The 25,876-nt window shown below is 39.6% G+C and overlaps 1 protein-coding gene across 1 annotated transcript; it reads right to left on the minus strand.

Annotated features, from left to right (window-relative positions):
* Positions 1-1,421: 1,421 nt before the first annotated feature.
* Positions 1,422-24,524, minus strand: XK (X-linked Kx blood group antigen, Kell and VPS13A binding protein). The gene is made up of 3 exons (XM_024557565.3): positions 23,972-24,524; positions 16,039-16,301; positions 1,422-5,259 (listed from the first exon to the last, which is right to left on the minus strand). The coding sequence occupies exons 1-3, from the start codon at positions 24,214-24,216 to the stop codon at positions 4,433-4,435; spliced, it is 1,335 nt and encodes a 444-aa protein (XP_024413333.1). The 5' UTR covers positions 24,217-24,524; the 3' UTR covers positions 1,422-4,432.
* Positions 24,525-25,876: the final 1,352 nt, after the last annotated feature.

The following is a 25,876-nucleotide window of genomic DNA, read 5'->3' on the forward strand; positions in this document are numbered from 1 at the left end:
AAAAAATCAAAACTATGAACAATAAAATGGCAATAAATACATATATATCAAGAATTGAAGCTAAAAAGCAAACTAAGCAAACAAGAAGAACAGAGACAGAATCATGGATATGGAGAGCATTTTGATGGTTGCCAGATGGCAGGGCGATGTGGGGGAATGGGTGACGAGGTGAGGGGATTAAAAAGTACAAATAGGTAGTTACAGAATAGCCGTGGGTACATAAAGTACAGTATAGGAAATGGAGTAGCCAAAGAACTTATACGCATGACCCACGGACATGAACAATGGTGGGGAGATTGCCTGAGGGAGTGGGAGGTGCTGGGTTGGGGAGGCAAAGGGGGAAAATCAGGACAACTGTAATAGCATAATCAATAAAATATAATTTGAAAAAACTTACTGATAAATTTAAACAAAAAGAACCTCATAGAAGAGAACTGAGTAAATCTTCTTTGTTGAGGAAGTTTTGTGAAAACAAATGAAGTGAAGGCACAATTGTTAAACAGAGTATGGACTCTAGATAAGATGCTAGTATTGTACCCGTGTTAAATTTCCTGAATTTGATCACTGTATTGTGGCTACGGAACAGGATGACTTTGTTCCTAGGAAATACACACTGAAGTATTTTAGGGAAAGAGGGGTCTCATTTTCTTAAATGAGGAAGATAAAGGAAACATAGCAAAATGTTAATAGGTGAATATGGGTGAAGGATATGAAGGAATTCTTTGCAGTATTCTCAAGGATCTTCTACTAATTAGCTTGAAATTATTTCAAAATAAAACATTTACACATACCAAATGAAGTAATTTTAGTTTAACGTACTTAAACACTATATTTGTAGACATTTGGTTTTCTCAAGGGATTGATTTAACAGCAAGAGTTCTCCTTCAAAAGACTTGTCCTATAGTTAAGTCTTTCCCAATTGCAAGGCCACCTTCAGAAGAAAATTAAGTAGCGAAACAATTCATGTCTATCTCATACTCTGAAGTGACCCCTTTAATGATAAATAACTGATGTTTTTTTTCTAACCATGGATCATAATTTACATTTGATTATATGTTTATGTTAATATCAAGTCACCACTTTGGTATTTTATATTTCGGAATCAGTGTACCATTTATATTCATCTAGAAGAGATTTATATCGCCTCTCTTCTTTTGTATTGCTCACAGCAATCAACAGACAGCTGAGCAGAATCTTAGTATCCAGCGATGCAGCTTTAACAAACAGAGTAAATGCTAACAAAAACAATCAGAGGAGATTCCATGCACTGTTATTCTCACAAGGCAGAATCCTAGCTACCAGGTGCGGTTACAAAACCATAATTAATCACAGCAAAAACCATTTTCAAATTGCTGTTTTTAAAACAGTCCCTGAAGTCAAAAAGCCATAAAATGACTGTAGAAAGAATGAAAGGCAAGGAATATTTCAAAAATTAATTTATTATGTGAAGAAACATAAACAATATTAGCATCAATGGCTGTAGAGCATCAGCCTGCAAAAACTCACATCCACAATTTACTGGCTGAGAAGTACTGACACATACACTCATAAACATAGCAGTAATTTTCCAAGGTGGTTTCCAAAAAAAAAATGCTTCACTTGACAATCAATTTGTTTGTTTCCCATTTACAAGGCTGAAAAGATTAAACCCACATTCAGCAAAAGTCTAGCAGGATCTCAGGCATTTGAGTTGTAAATGACCCAAACATGCTGCTATGTCCTTTATGAACGATGACAGATACAAAAATCATAAACTCATCTGCCATCAAAAGCAGTTTCTCAGACTGCAGTGGGTCTTTTCGCTCCAAGAACTGTGGGTTTCGGTGCGAATTTTTGTAAGCAAATAACGTTAAGAGAAGGGCAAAGGCTGAGTTTTCTCCAAAAGTAAAGACAACTTACACTTGCCCTTCCATAAGGCCAAAGGCCAATGTATTTACTCCACACTCATGTGGATGATCCTACTTGTTTCTTTTCTAACAGTAAAAAAGTAACAATAACCTGTTTATCAATTTGAATAACTATAATAATAACTCCTTCAACATACATGGCACTTGAAAAATATTTTCAAAGCATTTTCACACTATAATTTAATTTGATCTTCCTGACAACCTTGTGAGGTAGGCTGGGCAAATAAAACTTCAAATCATTCCAATTTGGTGGGTGGGGAAACTGAGGCATAGAGCTGTTAAGTAACTTGAAGGGCTTGACAGGGAGATGCCAATCTCTATACCACACTGTCTCCAGTAATGAAGAGAGAAAGTTTAAACATGTCTGATGATCTTATTTCAATATATTTTAAGAAAATACATGACTTCCATCGAGCCAAATGATAGTAATTCAATTAGGCATGACAAGTTATGGTGGCATATAATTAATTAGATAAAGTTCTGAGAGTTTTAAAAATTGAAGTTCTAACTGAAAACCACATTTTAACTCTCAACATGTAAGGGAATTTGCTGGTTTGTTTGTCTTTAGGGCAACGCAGATCTGCAGTCTGTACTATAGTTTTACTATTTCAGAGATATAATCTAAAACATTTTAAAACAAAAATTCTTAGTTCACCATGACTTAACTTTTCACCATGCAGAAAAAAAGCAGTGTTTTTTCTCTTCCAAAGTGAATGGACACACATGGTCCCAAAGCAAAGGTATCTGTATATCAAGGGTTAAAGATGACAAAATATCCCATTTAGTTACCAAACCTCTTTGCCCTTATATAAGTGGCTTATACTTGAGCTTTGGAAATCTGACAGGTCATCAATGTTAGTTTGATTTGAGGTCACTCAAAATGCTTACCTATTTTCTACATTAAAGTAATTTAAAATGTATTTGAAGACTCAGATTTCATAATGGTTCTTGAAATAGTCTTCCAAACCAAGGCTGGGAAGTACCAGTCTCTCCATCCCTGTCTAATTCTGACTACTACTCCTGCTCAAACTCACCATTTTTAACCTGTTGGCTCACAGACTAGCTGTTAGAAACTGGATGGGCCAGAAAGTTCAGCCAAGTATTTAGACTGTCAACTCCGACAGACATGCAATGTCCAGCCTAGTTGGTGACAGGTCACCTGCTTCTAGGTATTTCATTATCAAGTTGCTTATGGTAGAAATAATGGCACTAAATCCAGGCATTTTTCTAAGACTATTGAGGATATGCTACACAGTCCTTTTATGAAACAAATAGGGTTCAGAAAGTGTACTGAAGATAGAAGGATGTAGAAGAATAAAATTGGAGATCTTGTACAAATTAACTCATAATCACACCAAATCAAAATGCATTCAGTTAAAGACAAGTATCTTCTAGTCATTTCATCACTTTCTATAATTTAAAAGTTTCTGAGGACAATATCTCACTTGGTGGGAGGAGATAAACATTTTTCCTTCAACTAATAAAAAATGAAATGTCTTTTATACCCACACTAGGTGAAAGATTTCTGTGGAATTTTCTAGAAAAAAAAAAAACTTAAGTTAACCAAAGTAACTATTGTCTGCAATTTTCCTAACAGGCATGGATGAAGCACAGTAAAGACTATAAATTTTATTTTCTTCTCTATTAAGGAGGTAAATCCTAGCAAATTGTACTAGAAATTTCCCAGAATTGTAGGACAGGACTGAACCTCGAAAAGGTTTAAGCTTCACATTTTCAACCTTCCAAAGAACTTAAGAATTCTGCTTACCAAAAGCCTACATCATTTTGATTTTTTAATGATCCTCTTTTTCCAGAACTTCTTCAACATATTGAAGGAACACACAATTTTCCTAAAATTCTAGGGCTCCCATAACCAAATTTAGAATTCAATTTTGTATCCATGGATCTTTGGGTATAAAGTCTCCAAATCTAGACTTTTAAATCTATTACATATAGCAAACCAAGGTGCCTAGAGTTGATTATCTAAAAAGAGTCCTAATGAAATGAAAATGGAACACCTCTCTATTCAAAAACCAAACTTGAATAGCTCTCTCTGAAAATTCTGACAGTAATGATGTTGCCAATGGCAAAACCCCAGTAAACTTCTCTGATCACCAAGCCAGCTCTTGGGTGAAAACTATGCTTGGTGACAATAAAATATTAGTCTACCCGGATCAGAAATCCAGAAAACTAGAAAACAAGAAAGCCCCTGTCCTCATTCCACCTGACAGATCTAACCAGCTCAACTCAGATATCATGGGTACTTTGTCAGTGGAAAGGCCAGTAATGCCTGGGAGAACAGTCAACTGTGAATGGTGGTGCCTTAGACTGCTCCTCTAACACTCAGACGTTTCCCTGGCTTCTCTCCACGTTCCCACACACCAAAGAGCTCTCTAAAGGGAAGCAACTCACAAGGAGTTGAAACTAACTTCCTGCTTTGTTACCTGTGCAGGACTCATCACTTGTATCATGAGCAGCAATGCACCCAGAAAACAATGTTTTTGCCCCAAGTGACTCAGGTTCCATTAAGCAGAGCAGAGCTCATCAGCATTCAAGATCTGGCTGGGCATAGAACTTATTTTACTGCTAGAAGGTGTCTCATCTCTGTCTCCAGATGACCTTACATCTGTCTTTCCTACAGATGTTGAGGATTTCTGCCACCGGCACTGACAGCAAATACACCTCAGCCACCGCTGAAAACTTTCAGAAACACTGGAGGAAAAGAGCTTTTTGCAAGGATGGAAAAACTGGTAGAATATCAGCATGAATAGAATGGCTGTGCAGTACCCAATGAGCAACTTCAAAATCAACAGAGGCGCACACACATACATATAGATGTCGGTCTTGAATATATACCACATAAGGAGGAGGAAGGCGTTCTCAATGAATCTCAGCATGTAGTACACCAGGAGCCGGTACCAGTTCTGGGACTTGCTGATAAGGTCGGGACTGTTGATTTTCAACTGCACAGCTGACCAGCAGAACATGTTGATACCGGCATAAAGGAAGGTGAGGAAACATAGGACGATGGTGGTGCCCACTCGACTGAGGGCCTTCTCAATGTTCTCAGGGAATGGGGAGCCACTGCACCAGAAGAGGATCCAGGGGTACAGGAAGAAGCTGAAGAAGTTGATGAATATGACGAGCACCACCCAGGCCTTCAGAACGGAGGTAAAGAGGACCAGGACAATGACTCGAGTAGCAATTTCAAAGCTCCTCCAGAGGAAGATGCAGACATAGGCCAGAGGCTTCACTTTGACATCGTATTCATCATACTTGATCTTGATGGCTAGGATGTTGCAGCGCAAGGCTCCATACACAATGGACAACAGGGATAGCAACATGCAAACACCTGGGGAGAGATGAGAAAGAGCACTGTCAAGTCTCACCTCCACCACGAATCCTACTACGATAAGCCCTGGCCAGATAGCTCAGTTGGTTAGAGTGTCATTCCCATATGCTAAGGTTGTGGGTTGACTGCAGGTCAGGGCACATACAAGAATGAACCAATGAATGCATAAATCAGTGGAACAACAAATGGATGTTTCTCTTCCTCTCTCTCTCTCCCTCTCTCTCTCCCTTCCTCTGTCTCTAAAATCAATTTTTTAAAAAGAGAATCATACTATGGCAGTCCACTATCCATATTCCTTGGACACTTCTGTTTTATGTGCACAAGCTGACTTCCACCTGTCAGTTTCTGTGCACTGTGCCTGAGGGCATTTTCCAGGGCTGTAGAAGACTGCTCTGGCAAGGTGCTGGACAGTTCTGGAAGAGTCCTCATCACTACGTTAGCTCCCCCACCCTCTGAGTATAATAACTGTGAGGTATATGTTCTATACCCTTTACCAGTATTTTCTCATAGGATTACTTGCTAGTCACCCATGGTGATGCTATCTAGTAACGCTCCCTTTACTGGCTGCCTTCCCTTCCCTGTTTCCTTTCCCTTCTCCCATGGTCCTTCCACCTTCCACCAAAAATGCATGGCCTCAAATCCTCGTCTCGGGGTCTGCTTCAGAGTCAACTCAAACTAAAACACCTTCCTGACCCCATGTTGCTCTGCCTGAACATATAGGGTACTTTACATGGTGTGTTTTGTTTCCTCAATTGGCTTATAAGTTTCTGAGGAGTCAAGAGTGACAAGGTCTGATATTTTTTCTTGATCTCAACATATACCAGCAATAGGTACACAAACAGAAGGGGCTGAATAATAAATTTCTCAGTGAGTTCTTCTTTATGTGCAGGATCTTTTATATTTATATACTGACTACAGAATGCTCACTTTCCTTTAATCTTTAGTTATAGTCCCAAATTCTGCAGATTGCTAAAGAAATGAGAACCTCACTGTTACTGTGAGTCAATCTACCTTGGGCTGAAAGATCTCAGTGTTTCAAGAAGTCTCAACTCAAAGTAGTTTTATTTCTTAAAATGACATGGCTAATGGGTTTATACAGTTTATACAAAGCAGCAGGACAAGCTATGGCTCATTTAAATGGAGCATGGTACTGTGTTTGAGAGCATGACACTGTTTACTATGAATTCTACTACCTAAGAAATGTGCTGCCAACTCATGAGTACAAACTGTGTGGTCAAAAAAAATATATAATCATTTAACACATGCTGCCACCAACTCCAAATACTGGAGCAAGGAGGAACAGGAGGCAGGGCTTGGAGTTAAAAACCAAGAATCTAGCTCTGGTTTTAGTCTTATATTGCCAGGCTACACTGGGGAAATGGCAATCTCTCTGGGTTCTGTTTTCTTACCTGTAATATTGACCTAACACTTTGCATGCCTGCTTCTTAAAATGCAATGTCGTTGTAACATAACTGTCTCTTCCTAAATGTATAAGTTTAAATGAATGGGAATTAAAGGGTTTGAATCTTATTTAAGTTCTGAATCAATGGAAAAATATCCATATTTGGTGGGCATAAAAACTCTGAAGCCTTGGTACTTATTTCCCTGGGAGAAGCTCAATCTTACTCATCAAATTTTCTCATAGTCTTTGGCACTGGTTTAAATTATTAATATCATTGACTGGAAAGACCATTGTCTATTAATCAAATTTAAAAGATTTGGGGGAGTAATGGGGGGGAAATGGAGACAACTGTACTTGAATAACAATTAAAAAATGTGAAAAAAAAAGACAAATACTATCACAAGAGTAGACCGAGAAGTAACTGGACTGAGTCATTTTTCTGGAGAGGTTAATTCAGTGAAATATTATAAAGCAGTACATGTTGGTGAAATGTTTTTCTACGTGTGCTTACAAATTTCTGTACCCTAAGAATCTAGTATTGAATCCTTTTCTTTTAGTCCTTATATTTTTCAAGTACAATAGCAGAGAAAGGCATATCTTTGTAAAATCTCTAAACTTACTTTTAAACGTGTTTTAATGCTAAAATAGAATGTCGATCTGTCTATGGACAAATCCAGATTTGACCAGAAAAAAATACTTCAGATGCAGAATATGAGTTAAGTGTAAATAATTAAAGTGTAAATTATGTATTCATACACATACAGTATTTATATTGTTATATTTATGGTACTTTAACTCCAAATTATTTTTCCTTTTTATTAAATGTATTGGGGGTGACAATGGTTAATAAAATTATACAGGCTAAATTATACAGGTTTCAGGCGCACAATTCTACAATACTTCATCTGTATATTGTATTGTGTGTTCATCACCCCATGTCAAGTCTCTGCCCATCACCATTTATTCCCCCTAAACCCTCCTCCAACTGCCCTCACTCTACCTCCCCCTGGTAATCACCACACTGTTGTCCGTGTCCATGAGTTTATTCTCTTTTTTGCTCAATCCCTCCACAGGCACCCCAACAAGCAATCCTCCTGGCAGCTGTCAGCCTGTTCTCTATGAGTCTCTCTTGAGTTTGCTTCAATTTCACTAGCTGTAATCTGTCTATTCAGATTATCTGATTCTTCCTGATTTAGTTTTGGAAGATTGTTTCTAGGAATCTATCCATTTCTTCCAGATCATCCAATTTTGGGCATATAGTTGTTTGTAATATTTTCTTACAATCCTTTGTATTTCTGTAATGTCAGTTGTTACTTCTCTTTAATTTCTGATTTTATTTATCTGGGTCTTCTCCATTTTTTCTTGATGAGTCTGGTTATAGGTTTGTTAACCTTGTTTATCTTTTCAAATAATCAGCTATTAGACTAATTTATCTTTTGTATTGCTGTTTTAACTCTATTTCATTTATTTCTGCTCTGCTCTTCATTATTTCCTTCCTTCTACTCACTTTGGGCTTTGTTTGCTGTTCTTCTTCAAGTTCCTTCAAGTATAAAGTTAGATTGTTTGAGACTTTTCTTGTTTCTTGAGACAGGCCTGTAATGCTATGAATTTCCCAGTTAGGACTGCTTTTCTATGTCCCATATATTATGCTATACTGTTTTTATTACTATACTTTTGTAGTAAATCAGAAATGAAAGAGAAGTTATAGAAGATACCAAAGAAATACAGTGGGTTATAAAAGAACACTATGAAAGGTGACATGCCACCATATTGAACAACCTAGAGGAAATGGACAAATTCTTACAGGCATACAACCTTCTTAGGCTGAATCATGAAGAATTTGAAAACTTGAATAAGGATATTGAAACAGCAATAAAAAACCTCCAGAAAACAAAAGTTTAGGACGAGACAGTTTCACTGGTAAATTCTAATTCAAAGATGTAATACCTATCCTTCTCAAACCCTTCCAAAGAATTGAAGATGAGGGAATGCTTCCTAACTCATTTTACAAGGCCAATATTACCCTCATACCAAAACTAGGAAAGGATATCCCCAAAAAGAAAATTACAGGCTACTATCTCTGATGAACATCAATGTAAAAATCCTCAACGAAATACTAGCAAATTGAATACAACAATACATTAAAAGGATCATACACCACAGACAAGTAGGATTCATTTCAAGGATACAAGGATGGTTCAACATCTAGAAATCAATCGACTTGATATACTATATTAACAAAAAAGGATAAAATTATATGATAATCACAAAAGATGCAGAAAATGCATCTGACAAGATACAATATCCATTTGTGATCAAACTCTCAATAAAAATGGGCATGAAAGGAAAGTACCTCAATATAATAAAGGCCATATAAGACAAACCCACACAGGAACTACTATAAAGGACACATAGACAAAATCAAGGGGGAGGGTGGGGGAGGGAGGGGGGTTTGGCTGGGGTGGGGTGGAGGGATGGGGAGAAAAGGCACACAACTGTAATTGAATAACAATAAAAAATTTAAAAAGACAAACCCACAGCTAGCATCATACTCAATGTTAATAAACTTAAAGCTTTCCCTCTAAGACCAGAAATAAGACAAGGATGCCCACTCTTGACACTTTTATTCAGCATAATACTGGAGGTCCTAGCCAGAACAATGAGGCCAAAAAAAGAAAAAAAAGAAAAGAAAGAAAAGAAAAAGAAAGAAAAGGCATTCAAATTGGAAAGGAAGAAATAGAGTTGTCACTGTTTGTGGATAACATACTTTTATATATAGAAAACCATAAAGATTTCACTAGAAAAACTATTGGAAATAATAAATGAATACAATAAATTTGCAGGATACAAAATTAATATACAAAAATCTATTGAATTCCTGTATACTAACAATGAACTATCAGAAAGAGAAATGAAGAAAATCCCATTTACAATGACAACAAAAAGAATAAAATACCTGGAATAAACTTAACAAAGGAGGTAAAAGACCTGTACAATGAAAACTAGAAGACACTGTTGAAAGAAACTAAAGACACAAAAAAATGGAAAGATATTCTGCGGTCATGGACTGGAATAATTAACATTGTTAATATGGTCATATTACCTAAAGAAATCTATGGATTCAATGTAATCCCTATCAAAATACCAATGGCATTTTTCATAGAAATAAAACCAAAACCCACTATAGTTTGTATATAGCCACAAACAACCAGAAATAGCCAAAGCAATCCTGAAAGAGTAGTCAATTTTAGTACATTTTTATCACTTCAGAAAGAAACCCTATACTCTTAACTATATTTCCCCACTTCCCCACCCAGTCCTAAGCAACCACTAATCTACTTCCTGTCCCTATAGATTTCCCTATCATATGTGATCTTTTGTGACTGGACTCTTTCACTTAGCATAATGTTTTCAAAGTTCATCTACATTGTAGCATGTACCAGTCCTTCATTTTTTTATGGTTAAATAATATTATAATTGTAGATATACAACATTTGTTTAGCCACTCATCACTTGATGAAAATTTGCAATATTTACACTGTATGGCTATTGTGAACAGTACTGCTATGAACATTTCTTACAAATATGTTTTCATTTTTCTTGGGTCTATATGAGTACAATTGCTAGGTCATATGGTAACTTCATGTTTAATTGTCTGAGGAAATGCCAGACTGTTTTCCAAAGTGACTACATCAATTTACAGTACAACCATCAGTGCATGAGGGTTCCAATTTCTCCACATCCTCATCAGTGTTTATTTATTATTAACTTGAATTTTTATTAACTTTTTGATTCTAGCCATCCTAGTGGGTATGAAATAGTATCTCATTGTAATTTTGATTACATCTTCCTGATAACTAATGATGTCAAGCATCTTTTCATGTGTTTATTGGCCATTTATGTATCTTCCTTAGCTGCTTATGGTTCATAACTATCACAAAAACTCATATTAGGTTTCACATTGCCCCCATATATATCTCAAAAAGTTTTCCATAATTCAAAGGCAAGATCTGCATAGTCTAATTTCAGAACAATATACTAGCCTCTCCCACAGCCATCAATGAACACTGAACTTTTTTTTTAAATCTAGGGATATTATTTTTTTCATTTTAAAAAATTGTTGTTCAAGTTCAGTTGTCTCCATTTTTACCCCACCATGCCCCCTCATGCCACCCATCCCTGCCTCCCACCCTCGAACCTACCCCCTTTGGCTTTACCCATGTGTCCTTTATACATGTTCCTTGATGGCCCCTCCCCTACTTCCCCCCACTATCCTTCTCCCCACTCCTCTCTAGTTACTGTCAGTTTGTTCTTTATTTTAACGTCTCTGGTTGTATTTTGCTTGCTTCTTTGTTTTGTTGATTAGGTTCCACTTATAGGTGAGATCATATGGTATTTGTCTTTCACCACCGGCTTATTTCACTTAGCATGATGCTCTCCAGTTCCATCCATGCTGTCACAAAGGGTAGGAGCTCCTTATTTCTTTCTGCTGTGTAGTAGTCCACCATGTAAATGTACCACAGTTTGTGATCCACTCATTTACTGATGGGCGCTTAGGTTGCTTCCAGCACTTGGCTATTGTAAATTGTGCTGCTATGAACATTGGGGTGCATGGGTTCTTTTGAACTGGTATTCCAGTGAACATTTAACTTTTTTAAAAAGTTAGTACAATTCAAACTTCTCATGACTTTTTCATTTTTTAAAGATTTTATTTCTTATTTTTAGAGGGAGGGGGATGAAGAGAGAGAGAGAAAGAGAAACACCAATGTGTGGTTGCCTCTCGCCGCACTTCCCACCCCCACTAGGGACCTGCCCTGCAACCCAGGCATGTGTCCTGACTGAGAATTGAACCAGCAACCCTTTGGTTTGCAGGCCAGCACTCAATCCCCTGAGCCACACCAGCCAGGGGCAAACTTCTCATGATTTTTAATGCCCAAAATGCATCAAAGAAGAAAACGAAGATTTCCATTCTGGCAAGAGTAGATTAGTTTGTTTTGGTTCAATTGTTTCTGCTAAGAACAACTGCACAAACACCTGTTCAATGGCATCAGAAAGCAGTGAATGCTTATGGCACCAAGATCTCAGACAGTAAAAGTCCCAAGAGAAAATTTTAAAGCTGCTTTTCCCTTCAAGACATTTGCCTATATGATAGTGAGTAGTAAGAGACTAAGAATCCAAACACCGCATTTAGCAGTCTCTCAAAGCTGGTGGGTATGTTAACATTCTGGCCCTGTAATGGTCCTGGTATACAGCGAAAACTTTCTAGTGGGACCATAAACGTCAAAACATTGGGAGTAAGGGTGACTGGAAATAGATAAGCCCTCCCAAAAACGGAAGTACAAATTTCAACCAACTCCAGTTGTGAATGAGTCAAGTTGATCTCTATCTAATCTAATTACCTGTCATAAACAAAAGTAGTAATATCTTCCAGGAGAAAGATAACTCACCCAAATTATCTCCATTTTTAATACACTCATCTGACATTTGTTTATTTAAGATTTAAAAAAATATCCTCACCTGAGGATATGTTTATTGACTTTAGAGAGAGAAGGAGAGACAGACAGAGACAGGTGTGTGAGAAAAACATCAATCTGTTGCCTCCTGTGTGTGACCCAACCAGGGATCAAACTCACAACCTAGTTATGTGCCCTGACTGGGAATCAAAACTGCAACCTTTTTGGTGTGTGGGACAATGCTCCAACCAACTGGCTCATCCAGCCAGGGCCGAACATCTGATATTTAATGAAAAATAACATGGCATGCCAAGAAACAAGATCAAAATCCAAGGATATGAGAACAAAGATGGCGGCGTAGGTAGACACACTGCACCTCCTCGCACAACCAGAGCTGACAGAGGGTCAAACGGCAAGGAGGTCCGACACCAGGGAAATAAAAAATAAACATTCATCCAGACCGGTGGGAGGGGTGGAGACGGGCAGCCGGGGCAGAGAGGACTCGAGTTGCCGTGGCGGGGCCAAGACTGGTGGAGTGTGGGACCAACAGGGCAGGCAGTCTGACCACTAGCAGACCCTGCGACCCCACATTCGTGCACAGATAAACCGAGAGGGCCGGACTCGGGGTGGCGGAGAGCGGGGCAGGCAGAGCGGCGGGTGGCACCCCGCAGCCCCACATTCATGCGCAGATGGTGGAGAGCAAAGTGAGCTGCGCGGCCCAGGGCTCTAGCGCGGGGAAATAAAGCCTCAAACCTCTGATTGAAAACGCCTGTGGGGGTTGGGCAGCAGCAGGAGAGACTCCCAGCCTCACAGGAGAGGTCGTTGGAGAGACCCACGGGGGCCTAGAGTGTGCACAGGCCCACCCACTCAGGAACCAGCACCAGAGGGGCCCAGTTTGATTGTGGGTAGCGGAGTGAAAGACTGAAATCCGGTGGAGAGGGGAGCGGGCGCCATTGCTCCCACTCGGCCCCTCCCCCACGTACAGCGTCACAGCGCAGCCCCGCCCCCGTGAACACCTAAGGTTCCGCTCCTTTAAGTAACAGCCGCGCCAAGACAAAAAAAAAAAAAAAAAAAAAAAAAAAAGGCCCAAATAACAGAACACTTCAAAGCTCCAGAAAAAATACAACTAAGCGAGGAAGAGATAGCCAACCTATCGGATGCACAGTTCAAAACACTGGCTATCAAGACGCTCACAGAATTGGCAGAATCTGTTCAAAAACCAGATGAAAAAATGAAGCCTATGCTAAGAGAAACAAAGGAAAATGTACAGGGAACCAACAGTGATGCGAAGGAAACTGGGACTCAAATCAATGGTGTGGACCAGAAGGAAGAAACAAACATCCAACCAGAAAAGAATGAAGAAACAAGAATGCAGAAAAATGAGGAGAGGCTTAGCAACCTCCAGGACATCTTGAAACGTTCCAACATCCAAATTATAGGGGTGCCAGAAGGAGAAGAGGAAGAACAAAAAATGGAAAACTTATTTGAACAAATAATGGAGAACTTCCCTCATCTGGCAAAGGAAATAGACTTCCAGGAAGTCCAGGAAGCTCAGAGAGTCCCAAAGAAGCTGAACCCAGGGAGGAACACACCAAGGCACATCATAGTTACATTCACCAAGATGAAACAGAAGGAGACAATCTTAGAAGCAGCAAGAGAAAAGGACACAGTTACCTACAAAGGACTTCCCATAAGACTGTCAGCTGATTTCTCCAAAGAGACCTTACAGGCAAGAAGGGACTGGCAAGAAGTATTCCAAGTCATGAAAGGCAAGGACCTACATCCAAGATTACTGTATCCAGCAAAGCTATCATTTAGAATGGAAGGGAAGATAAAGTGCTTCTCAGATAAGGTCAAGTTAAAGAAGTTCATCATCACCAAGCCCTTATTATATGAAATGTTAAAGGGAGTTACCTAAGAAAAAGAAGATCAAAAATAGGAACAGTAAAAATGACAGCAAACTCACAGTTATTAACGACCACACCTAAAACAAAAACAAGAGCAGACTAGGCAAACAACTAGAACAGGAACAGAACCATAGAGATGGAGATCACATGGAGGGTTGTCAATAGGGGAGTGGGAGGGGGAGAGAGGGGGGAAAGGTACAGAGAATAAGTAGCATAAACGATAGGTAGAAAATAGTCAGGGGGAGGTTAAGAATAGTGTAGGAAATGTAGAAGCCAAAGAACTTACATGTATGACCCATGGACATGAACTATAGAGGGGAATGTGGGCAGGAGGGGGTGTGCAGGGTGGAGGGGAGTGAAGGGGGGAAAGTGGGACAACTGTAATAGCATAATCAATAAAGTATATTGAAAAAAGAAAAAAATTTATTTATAAAAACAAGCAGTGCTCTCAGTTGGGTCCATGGGCTGTTGCTTGCTGACCTCTGAACTATAAGATAATCTTCATTTAGAAAAAATTGGGTCTACTTGTAAAAATCAAACAGACTATTACCACATCTGGTCTCTCGCTGTGTCTCTGCCCGCCACATGGAAAAACAATGAACTGGAAAAAGGATAGCATGGCATACAGCGAACTCGCCTCGATTAATGGTGATTCCACTAATGAGTCCTTAGAAAACAAAGATGCTGTGGTATTTATTGAGCACCTACTATTTTTTCTGTAGCTGTGGAAGTCATTTTCACCTAAATATTAACCCACCAAGGATCAAGACTTCAACTTAAGGTCCGGGATGAGGGAGACAGTTGTGATATGCAAATACCCTGTGACCCAGCCATAAATTAAGACATTTTACCATCCAGCCTGGAATATAGGCAGAAAGAGGATAATATTAAGGGCAATGAAATTAATAAAAGTGATTTACTTTTCAAATTCTAATTTTGATATTACCTTAAATATGAATTTTGTAGCTTAAGGCTTTTAAGCTCATTTTTGCTTATCTATATAGTAAAATTTATCAGAATATCTAGTTTTCATTTACCCATAATATTTACATTTGAAAGGGGCTATCTCCTCTCCACATATGAAGGTTTTTCACTGTGTCCATGCACATAGGTTTGTTTTTGTTTTTGTTTTTTTTTGAAATCTGGCTTAACCAAAACCTGCCCTTAATTTGATAATGTGAGAGTAGCCCAAAGGTTAGAGAACTGTTCATTTAAAAGCTAAGATACGTATTCAAACTGCGAGACGACAGAAGAGTGCTCTTGCTTCCATCATTTACCACAAAGAAGCTATTACAACCAACCATCTCAGCTGGTTTACAACTATCACTGAAAGATAGAGGCAAAATCCAAAGAGGCCTGGTCCCTGGCAGCTGTATTTTCAATCTACGGCAAACTGTATTTTCCAAAATGGTCACTGCTGTGAACTTACTTTCAAAACTCTACACTTCCCCAACAAGAGTCAGTTTCCTTCCCTCCTCTTCCCTTCAACTTCAGCAGGATTCATGACTGCTTCCACAAACACAATACAGCAGAAGTGATGTCACGTGACTCCCAAGGCTGCATCACAAGAAGTGATAACTCTTCTACCTGACCATCTCTCCGTCTTAGGACACTGATGCTTGAAGACAGCCACCATGCCTTGAAGAAGCCCAAACCGGTCCACACAGAAAGATGAAATGGAGAAGATCTGAGACCACCAGCAACAGCTAGCACCAACCGTAAGAAGTGTGAATAAATGGGCTTTCAATGGATTCTAACCACACATCTTTGAGCCGCGCCAGCTGATGGACAGTAGAGCATAGGTGTGTCCTCTTGAGCCATGCCCAAATCACAAATTTGTAAGCAAATAAACACTGTTATTGTTTTAACTCACTAAGTTTTGAGCTTAGTAACTGGAATGCAAACTCAGCATTGAATGCACATATGAATGAATTTCACCTAAAATAAAATCAACTTTATATTTTGCCCCCCATTTTGATCCCCACATGAAGGCAGAAGTAAAAATATATATACATACATCTTCCGGCAGTGATTGTCTGCTGCAAGGTGCTTATATATAGCTGCAGGGTCAGCTGGGGGGCTGAGCCCAAGAAAGCCTGGATCACCGATGCCCGACTGAACGCAGATCGATGGGTGAACATCTTGCCCTCTGCTTGGCCCACTTCCTTCTCAATCTCCTCTGAGAAGCCATTTTTTGGCATCTGTCGCTTCTTGGTGATGCTGACATAAGGCTCTTCAATGTGGCCTGACTGGCAATAGATACATAAGACTTCAAAACACCTGGAGACAAACCAGTAAGACATGATAAAGAGGCAGACAGGATTCTCTTTCCTCAGTTACCCTGCTTATCCTTAGGCTTCTCAAAGCCTTGACTTGGCTGCTCTGGACTGGAGCCCCTCCTCTAATATCATCCATTCCAAAAAGCAGTTTTGAGCGTGCAGTCCTCTGGAGTCCCCCCAGCAGGCCAAATGGAACTGAGTGAGAACAAAAGTGAGAAGTGACACCAAAGCCCACTGAGACAAGGAAACCAAATAGAGCTACAGAAAAATATTAAATTTGCCTTCCTGACACTAATTAGCTGTGCAGCCCTGGACAAGGCATTCGGTCCTTGAGCCACTTCCCTCAATTATAAAGCACAGATAAAACCTATTTTACCACATCGTTATAGAGATAATACAGGATATATGTTCATCCACGTACATACATACATGTCTATTTACACTTATATGCATGGATATCTATATCTAAAAGTATCTCTCTCATATGTGTGTGTGTGTATATATAATTTATTTTATACATCCAATAGATACCCTAAATCTCCTCAGTTAAAGCAGCAGCTATGGCTGAGAGACCCCCCAGCACAGAGCAGTTTGCCATTTAGTGTTCCCCTGGAAGACCACAACACGTTTCCTATGTCTCTGCTCTCACAGCCCTTACAGAAGAGGGCTAAAGCCAAACATGCAGGGGGCCGGCCAGCTATGTCTTATTTATGGAATTTCAAGCCTACCCTGGGCATAAAACTGTTACCTTTCTACACTGAGAGAGTACCTGGCTTTTTACATTGGGTTTCCTTTCCAGGTAATGAAATGGATACTGAAGGGAGGAAGAGTACTGATGTGTCTGATTTACTCTGAAGTCACACACACACAAATGTACTAATGCATTGATAGATGGATGGAGAAATTTGTGATATAAAATGTTAATTATAGAATCTAGGTGGTTAGTATTTAGATGTTCACTGTACATTTCTTTCAGGTTGTCTTCTGTATGTTCAGATGTTTTCATAATAAAATGCTGGGGAAAATATTCTTTTTCCTAGGAATAAGAAAAATACCCATGGTCTTAGGTTTAAAATTATTAAAGGGCATTTTTCCTAAACTTGTTTTTTAAAAATATTTATTTATTTTTAGAGAGAGGGGAAAGGAGGGAGAGAAACATCAATGTGCGGCTGCCTCTCACACACCCACTACTGCAGACCTGGCCCGCAACCCAGGCATGTGCCCTGACTGGAAAATCGATCCAGTGACCCTTTGGTTGGCAGGCCAGAGCTCAATCCACTGAGCCACACCAACCAGGGCACATGCTTTTTAATAACAATCTTATAAAGCTGCTGGAAGTTTTTATGGCTTCACTTATTTTATTAATATTGCTAACTTTGTACTCTCACTCCTAGGCAACTATGACAATAAAAATACATTCATAATTTGAAATAATAAAACAATGTAAAAGAAGTAATGCAGGACTATATCTGGTGAGTACAAATTAGACATATTTTGTGATAATCGCTTTTGTTCATTTGTTCCTGGGATAAAGAAGGTACATAGCAGTGTGTGTGTGTGTGTGGTCTGTCTGCTACATTTTGTCCAGTGAGGTCATAGATATGTTAACATATTACATTAAGACATGTAAAACAGCCTGGACCAATTTGTTCACCTGAAAATATGAAGTTCAAGTTATGAGTACAAGTGCAGCTGATGCAACTCAATGTATTCTGAGGAAAAATTCCAATCTATGTATGACTGAGGACTGTCTGAAGCCTAGAAACTTCACACTGTTGGACCACTGACCACAACAAGGTCTAGAAGACAGAATAAACTGACCATCGTCTTCACTCTTAAATGTGTGATGAATGGAGATGCACTTTGCTATGTGCTGTGGGGGAATTGGTATCCAGCAAAGACAGCTGGATACCAATGTCTCCTTCAGAGGCAATCACAATCTAAATGGGAAAATGGGACATATACATGATAAGAAAAATGAATAATAAATATAACTAACATTTATACAGAGCTTCCTATTTATAAAATATTTCTCACATATTATCTCACTTAAGAAAGCCTAGCGCAAGAATTTGAATATGGCATTATTTGTAATAGCAAAATTCTGGGAATACTTTAAAGGTCCCCAAATAAAACAATAATAAAATAAATTATATTATATGTATTCAATGAAATATTATCCAGTCATTTTAAATTCACAGTATACACATACAAGGTCTGTCCAGAAAAAGTCCAGCCATTGTTAATATAAAGAGACCACTTTGCTCAATATTGATGTAACCTGGCAGCCAAGGAGAGTGGACTGGAATGTGCATGTGTGAACAATGACAACTTCACTGTACTAGTCAGTGGGGGTGGTAGACACCATTGAGTGAGCATGAGTACTGTGTGGCCATCACATTCAAAATGACTGAGTGAGTAGAACGACAAATCGGCCTCGAATTCTACATAAATCTTGAAACTTCCTCCACGGATACTATTCAGATGATTCAGAAGGCCACAGCTATGGGCAACTGGTCATTAGCAGCTTCATCACGATGATGCACCTGCTCATGCATCACGTCTGGTACAGAGTTTTTTGGAGAAACATCAAATCACCCAGATGACTCAGTGCCCCTATAGCACCCTGTGACTTCTGGCTTCTCCCAAAACTAAAATCACCTTTGAAAGGGAAGAGATTTCAGACTGTAGATGAGATTCAGGAAAATATAACAGAGTTGATGGAGACTGGGAGAACTGTGTGAGGTCCCAAGGTGCCTACTTTGAAGGGGACTGAGGCATCATTGTCCTATGGACAATGTTTCTTGTACCTTGTATCTTCTTCAATAAATACCTCTATTTTTCATATGACATGGATGGATACCTTCTGGACAGACCTCTTGTATCTACTGATATATAAAAATGTCTACTATATTTGGTAAGTGAAAGGAATAAATTACAATTGAATTTATTTATAAAATTCCTTTTTTTAAAAAAAGAAAACTGCATGTGTATAAAATATACACAAATCTCTCACACACACACATATAAACAGTGGAGTACTTGAGCTGACTCATACTGTTCAATAGTTTTGTCAGCCAGTTGTTAAACAACTGGTAGCTTGAAATAGGCCATGAGGGAAATTTTACATCACATAAATCAGCAAATACTGCAAATCAGGGATTTTTTTTCCCTCTGAGAGACAGTTTACTAGCCTACTGTGTAAAAATATTAGTAAAGATATACATACAACAAAATGTTAAGAAGGGTTCTCTTTAGTCAAATTAGAGGGGGGGGGTTATTTTCTTTAATTGTCCTTATGTATTTTTTGCTCTTTGTAACAAATGTTTTACCTGAACAATGAAATCAACCTTAGAATTAAAGACTAAACAAACAAACAAAAGAAACACCAGCACATGCTAAAAGACGAATTAATAAAATGAAGGTTCGGAGGAGAAAGTAGTTCTCTTGATGCTGGCGGGGGGCATTAAACAAGAACTTACAAAATTGTAGATGAAATGACACTTCAGTGTCTACCAACTGAAATGAAAGAACGTCCCAGAATGAGCTATCCACTGTTTTTCCCAACTAAATACACTTATCTCAGCACAGAACTTTACAAGTAATAGATGTTTAATTAATTTGTGCAAGGCCATAAGACCTCCACTACTTACCACTTCTGGTAAAGAAACTGATAAGAAACAAATTTTATTTCTTATTAGAATTCTCTAAGACTCATCCAATTACTCAAACCCTGGTTTCTTTGTTTGTTTTTTGCTTGAGAGGTTGTCTAAATATAGCCATACATTAAATATATTCATTTTCATTAAAATCATTCAAGGTAGTTTTTCCATAACATGTAGACCAAGGATTGGCACACTTTTTCTGTATTTACAAAAAGTAAATATTTTAGCCTTTGCAGGTCATGGTCTCTATTGCAACTGTGCCACTAGTGCAAAAGCAGTCACACACAGCACATACATGAATGAGCATGGCTGTTCCAATAAAACTTTATTTACAAAACAGACAGAGGGGGGGTTTTGGCCTATGAGGCATAGTTTGTCAACCCCTAATGTAGATAATCAGCAGGCTGATCCTTTTTTTTTATTATTACTTTTTCTCATTTTCAAGCACCACAGTGGAAGGAGTTCATTCCTTAGCTGAAACCATGCATGCTGGTGTCAGCATAAATAATCTGGTTAACAGAAAACCTTGAAGGTAGTTAATCAAAGTATGTTTTCAAAAGAAATACTGATTATGATTTCCTATATGCCATGTTATTTTCATAAGACACATATGCTTAGCGAGGGTACACTATGAACCAAACAGGGTAAATAGAAAGTGCCACGTGACCTTTGAAAAGCCACTTGCATACTCTCACTGAGCCTCAATTCCTCAACTGTAAAAAAAAGATAACGACAGTTAGCTCACAGGGTTTTACAGTGGACGGAATGAACTATTGTTTGTAAAAGCACTTTGCAAATAAAAATGCTCTTCGAATTTGGGCTATTGTTATTTTAAAGTCTTTTGAGAGTTTACAAGAGACAAATACTATGGCGAATCATTCTGCAATGTTCTATAAACTATTACTGGAACTTCTTAGCTTTTATTTATACACCCAGATTTTCATGTGCCATTTTTTCCTCATTATACCAGTAAATAAAATGAAGAAAAATTACTCGAACTAGTAACTCATTTATATTCATTCTTTCTCCTAATTAATTTATAAAATTAACATATTGTAAAATAATAAACAAATTTTGTTGGTGGTGGTAAGATGTATTTTCCCCCCTCTGGTTTTCCAGAACATCGCTTATCATTCACAATAAGACTGTCCTTAAACTTAAAAAAAAATTCAAGACATTATTCTGTGCTCTTATCATCGAAACCCAGCATGCGTGAGTAAACAACCGCATACACCGCGACTTTAGTTTTAAATATAAGACTGATATAAATGAAATATGGAGCTCTCCGGTACTTCCCTAGAGGAAAGAAGCAGTGGGACCTAGTTTGCAGTACTTAGCCCATAATTATTATAGTATAACATAATGCAATGTAACTGAGTAAATTCAAAAGCAGCATCTCATCTGAAAAGATGATGTGCTGGGCCAGCTAGTATGCACCCCAAAATAAACAGAGCTAAATTTTTCAAAAACAATTCCAAAATATTACTAAGTCTAATCGATCAGGAAGGGAAAGAAACACACCATGACTCTCCTTTGTAAGAGAGAGATAATACTGATTCTATGGGAAAATCTGAAGAGTTAAAATAGAATCAGACAGTCAGCACGAAGAACTTCCAATAACATATTAAGTCCTGCTAATACGCAACATCAAATTGCTCATTTTTTTCATCTGGAAGCTAAGAGGCTTGGAATTGCATCTTGTGCATCTCAACTCTAAGCTCATGAGTCCAATAGTTCCTTGAAATAAATCAGCTCCATTAGAATGACAGAGCCCTTGTTGACAGAAGGGGGTTGTTTGTTGCTTTGTTGTCCATGGTTTATTTTGTTGTTCCCTGAAAGAAGACAATGACTCATTCAGAATTTTTTTGAAATACATTTTTTCATGGGGTTGAATTTTTTTTAATATACCTAGCATCCACCTTTTTCTTTCTTCAATAAAGTTAAACTATTTATTGGCAGCTGAGGTGCCTCTCTGGCCCTTCTATGTTAAAAAGTTAAAGTTAAACTGAAAAATGTAGAGGACTATATAATAAAGGAGGAAATTATGCACTTTCTATATTTTGCAGGAGAAAATTAAAATCTCCCAGAATTCCGCCATCCAGAAATTACCACTCCTAACTTGGTATATTTCCTTGAGCTCACGTTTGTAAGTGCCATCCTGTTTTTATACATAATATTGTATCATTAGCTTTGTCTTTGGTCACTGTTAGTATTTAGAAACATTTTGAATGGCAAAAATGATATGGTATTATCATTTATCTGGATGACTATTTAGGCTGTGTTTTTAAATTTTGCCAACATGACCAAACTTTCTTAAGACCGAACTATTGATAAAATACACTCCACACTGCTCTGCCTTATTTCACAGAGTATAGGGAACATAATTCACTCTACTCCATTTCTAAGAGGCCTTGTGGACACGATGTAGGGTCTCATTTTCCTCCTCTATAATAGGGACAATTACATCTGGGTAGTTCACGATGAGGAATCAGTGAACTGAGGCATATAACTACCTACAACCTATTGAGCACAAACGCATTTGAGAAATGTCAGTTCCCTTTTCTCCTGCACATTAGTTAAACATCACCAGCAATGAGTTTTATTTTCAGAGATGAGGTTAAGAAATGATAACTGCTTTGTCCAAATTCAGATCACACTGATTTTAATGAGCGGGATCACAATCAGGATGCTGTGGCCTACTTAGCCACAGAGGATGAACTCTCTCACTAATGGCTCCTGGTTGCAGTTTTTAAATTCTTCTTTCTCCCCTTCTCTTTCTCTCTCTCTCCCCTGCTCTCTCTCTCTCCTTTTCCCCCCAACTCTTCCCTTGCCCTCAAGATGTCAGTAGCAACTTCTTTTTCCTTCCAATGTACCCGTTTCTCTTCCTTTCTAGAATTTTGCAGCTTCTGGAGAACTTGTTCACCAACTTTGTCCTAACTGTGTAAACCACAAGTCCATATTCTGAGTGTCAGCTAGAATGGCTGTCTTTAATATGAAGTGCAAATATTTATTACAGTGCACTGTAAAACCTCTCTCGCTGCTTGACTTTGTGTTGTATGTGGATGTGTGGGTGGGTAGGGGGTCTTAGGGGGAGATACTTCCTGGTAGGACAGGTCCCTGGCTAAAATAGCTGAATTTTCTGGCAGATGAAATTTCACCTACTTCTCAAGTTCAATATTACTTTATATATAATCCAGATAGAAACCCCTGGTTTTGCTTTTCCTACAAAGATGAAAGACATCAAAACATCACATTTTAAACTCTCTTCATGGCCTTTGGATAAGCCAATGCCTACTTTATTACCATGTATTTCTCTTTGTGTTAATAAAAACGAATTTCCAGAAATGTCACTGGAGTTTTTCTTTCCTTAACACACCGCAAGTTTTTGTCTGCATGGCATCTTGTGTTCCAGCTTCAACAATTCGGTTTGTAACTCAGGCGAGGGTGGAAGACGGTTCTACAACCCCGTATGTTTCCACATACAAGAAAAAAAAGACTGAGGTGTGGCTTTCTAGAGCTATGTATGAAAATAGAATAAATTAATATTTGTAAAGCGCTCAGAACAGTACCTGGAACATAATAAACTCCACGTGTTTAATAAATTAAACAATCTATCCCCGCTTTTGCTCCAATGGTGATTTGGGACACACTTCCCAAGGGTTAGTCACGACACAAGCCAATCCTGCCAGAGCCCACCTGACCGCAGAGAAAGCCTGGATTTTTAGGACGTCGAACCACATGAAATTGCCACTTTTGTCAGTCAAATTCCACTGAGTGTTGGCAATTTCTTGGCAAGAACCTAACAGGAACGTCGTACGCCCAGCTTTATTGCCACTATCCCAGGATACTGTCGCATTCCCGGGACAGTAACGGTTGGGCTGACTGACAGGGTGGGCCGGCCTGGGCCCGGTCCCCGGTCCGGCCACTCGTCCCTCCCGGAAGGCCGCCCCCTTGGGTTGGGGAAGCGTTGGTGGTCTGCGGCCGGGGCCCGTAGTCCCGCACGCACCTGAAGAGGGGCCCGAGCTGCAGCAGGTGCAGCAGCAACACGAGCGGCCGGTCACGACTGAAGTCGCGGTGCACGAAGAGGAGCGTGAGCTGCACGAGCGCGCAGGGCAGCAGCGAGAAAAGCAGCGTCAGGGACTGCCACATGCGGTCCCCGCCCGAGCGGTAGGTACTGCTCAGGTACAGCGCCGCCATCGTCTCGGCCACGAACAGGAACACGGACGCCAGCACGGAGCCCGGGAATTTCATCGCCGCGCGTCAGCGGCGCGCACCGCTGGCGGACGCGGTGACTGTAGCGGTAGCGGCAGCGGCAGCGGCCTGAGGGTCGACCGGCTCGCCCGGCCCCGCCGGCTCCCGCGCTGTGCGCTGCCCGCCGAGGGCCCGGGGCCCGGGCGCTGGAGCGGAGCCTGGGGGCGACCTATCCAGCTGCGGTGAGGCGGAGAGCGCGGCCCCGATCGGACACGCCCACGCGCGCCGCGCACCGCCCTCGCGCCAGAGTGCCCGCGGCGTCTCTGCCGTGAGGGTCCCCGGCGGGTCGCGAACTCGCACCCGGCAACAGCCCGCGCGGGGCCCCAAAGCCTCCCGAGGCGCTACCGGCCCTGCGCGTAGCCTCTGGGTCCTAGAGCCCCTTGGTCGGCGTTCGCGTTAGACACAGTTCACAACCTTCTGAAAAACTGCAACCGACAGAGCCCATTGTTAGCCTTTCCAGCCCAGTCTCTATTTTCTGGGCCTAGGGAACAGCCAAATCCTCAAAGGGCCTGCGTTTCCGGTCATTTAAAAACAACCTGACCACACAGATACTTTTCAAACTTACAAGTGTATTGTCATGTACCCAGGATTACCTTTTCACCGGGCCAAGTAAGCGTGCCCCTCAGCTGTTCAAATATAATGGTCTGAAGCATTCCTTCTAGTGGTGGAAGAGCACCAGACATAATCCTTAGGAGCCAACACCATCTCTCCCAAACGAACTGTCTATAAAATTTATTCTTTTATAACTGTGACTGAGGGCAAAGACCAAGGCCTAATAAGGAAACGGTTTTCTGGCCTTGCTGGTGTGTGCCAGCCTCAAGACTAACACAATTCCTCTCCATTCACTGAATTTGTGATAACCTTCTGGGCATCAGGATGAGCTCAACCCACCTTGTTCCTCAGAGCTTAAGCAGGCCACTAAATCTCTAAAATTCAGGTCCTAACCTGTTCCAAGGGATTAGACTTTAATACTGACAATCCTTTTTCCCTGCTGAAATTAGGCGATTCCATCAATCTGCAGTAATCTCTAGCATTTTTCTATTTTGGAAAATGATGTCATCACAAATAGACTGTGAAGATTCGGTAGGAATCAAGACAAATGTTGTAAAGGGAGAAAACATGAAGAGTTGTTTTTCTTCATTCTTGTGTGGCCTGGGAAAATCTATTTATAAGGGTTAAGGGGAGGATTCAGCCAACAGCTGAGTGGTACCAGGCCCATTCTCTAAAAGGATTACTAATGTCTATTTATAGAACCCAGCCGGCCACTGTGTCCTGGATCAAGATACACACACTGTCACAAATACAGAATAGGCAGCAACACTCCACAGAGTATTTTTATAATATTTTATTTGACACTGTCTTAAGCTTTAAAGGAAACATTTATTTGTAGCTTAGACTTATTCATTAGAGCACAATGAATTTTATTGAGCATCAGATTTTATTTTAAGGCAAAGGATTATCACACGCTTTATTTTATTAAGTAGACCATACATAAATGGCGGCGGTTATAAGCCAATAAATAACATCACTTTAAACACAGAGTCCAGTTGACAGCAAATTATTTTCTACAGTACAAAACTAATACGGAAAACATTTGGAAAGATCACAGTGTTTAGAACATTGTAACAGCAGTTTTAAAAAATAGTAAGGTGCATCTCTA

This window comes from Desmodus rotundus, chromosome X (genome assembly GCF_022682495.2).
Source record: "Desmodus rotundus isolate HL8 chromosome X, HLdesRot8A.1, whole genome shotgun sequence".
Lineage (NCBI taxonomy): Eukaryota > Metazoa > Chordata > Mammalia > Chiroptera > Phyllostomidae > Desmodus > Desmodus rotundus.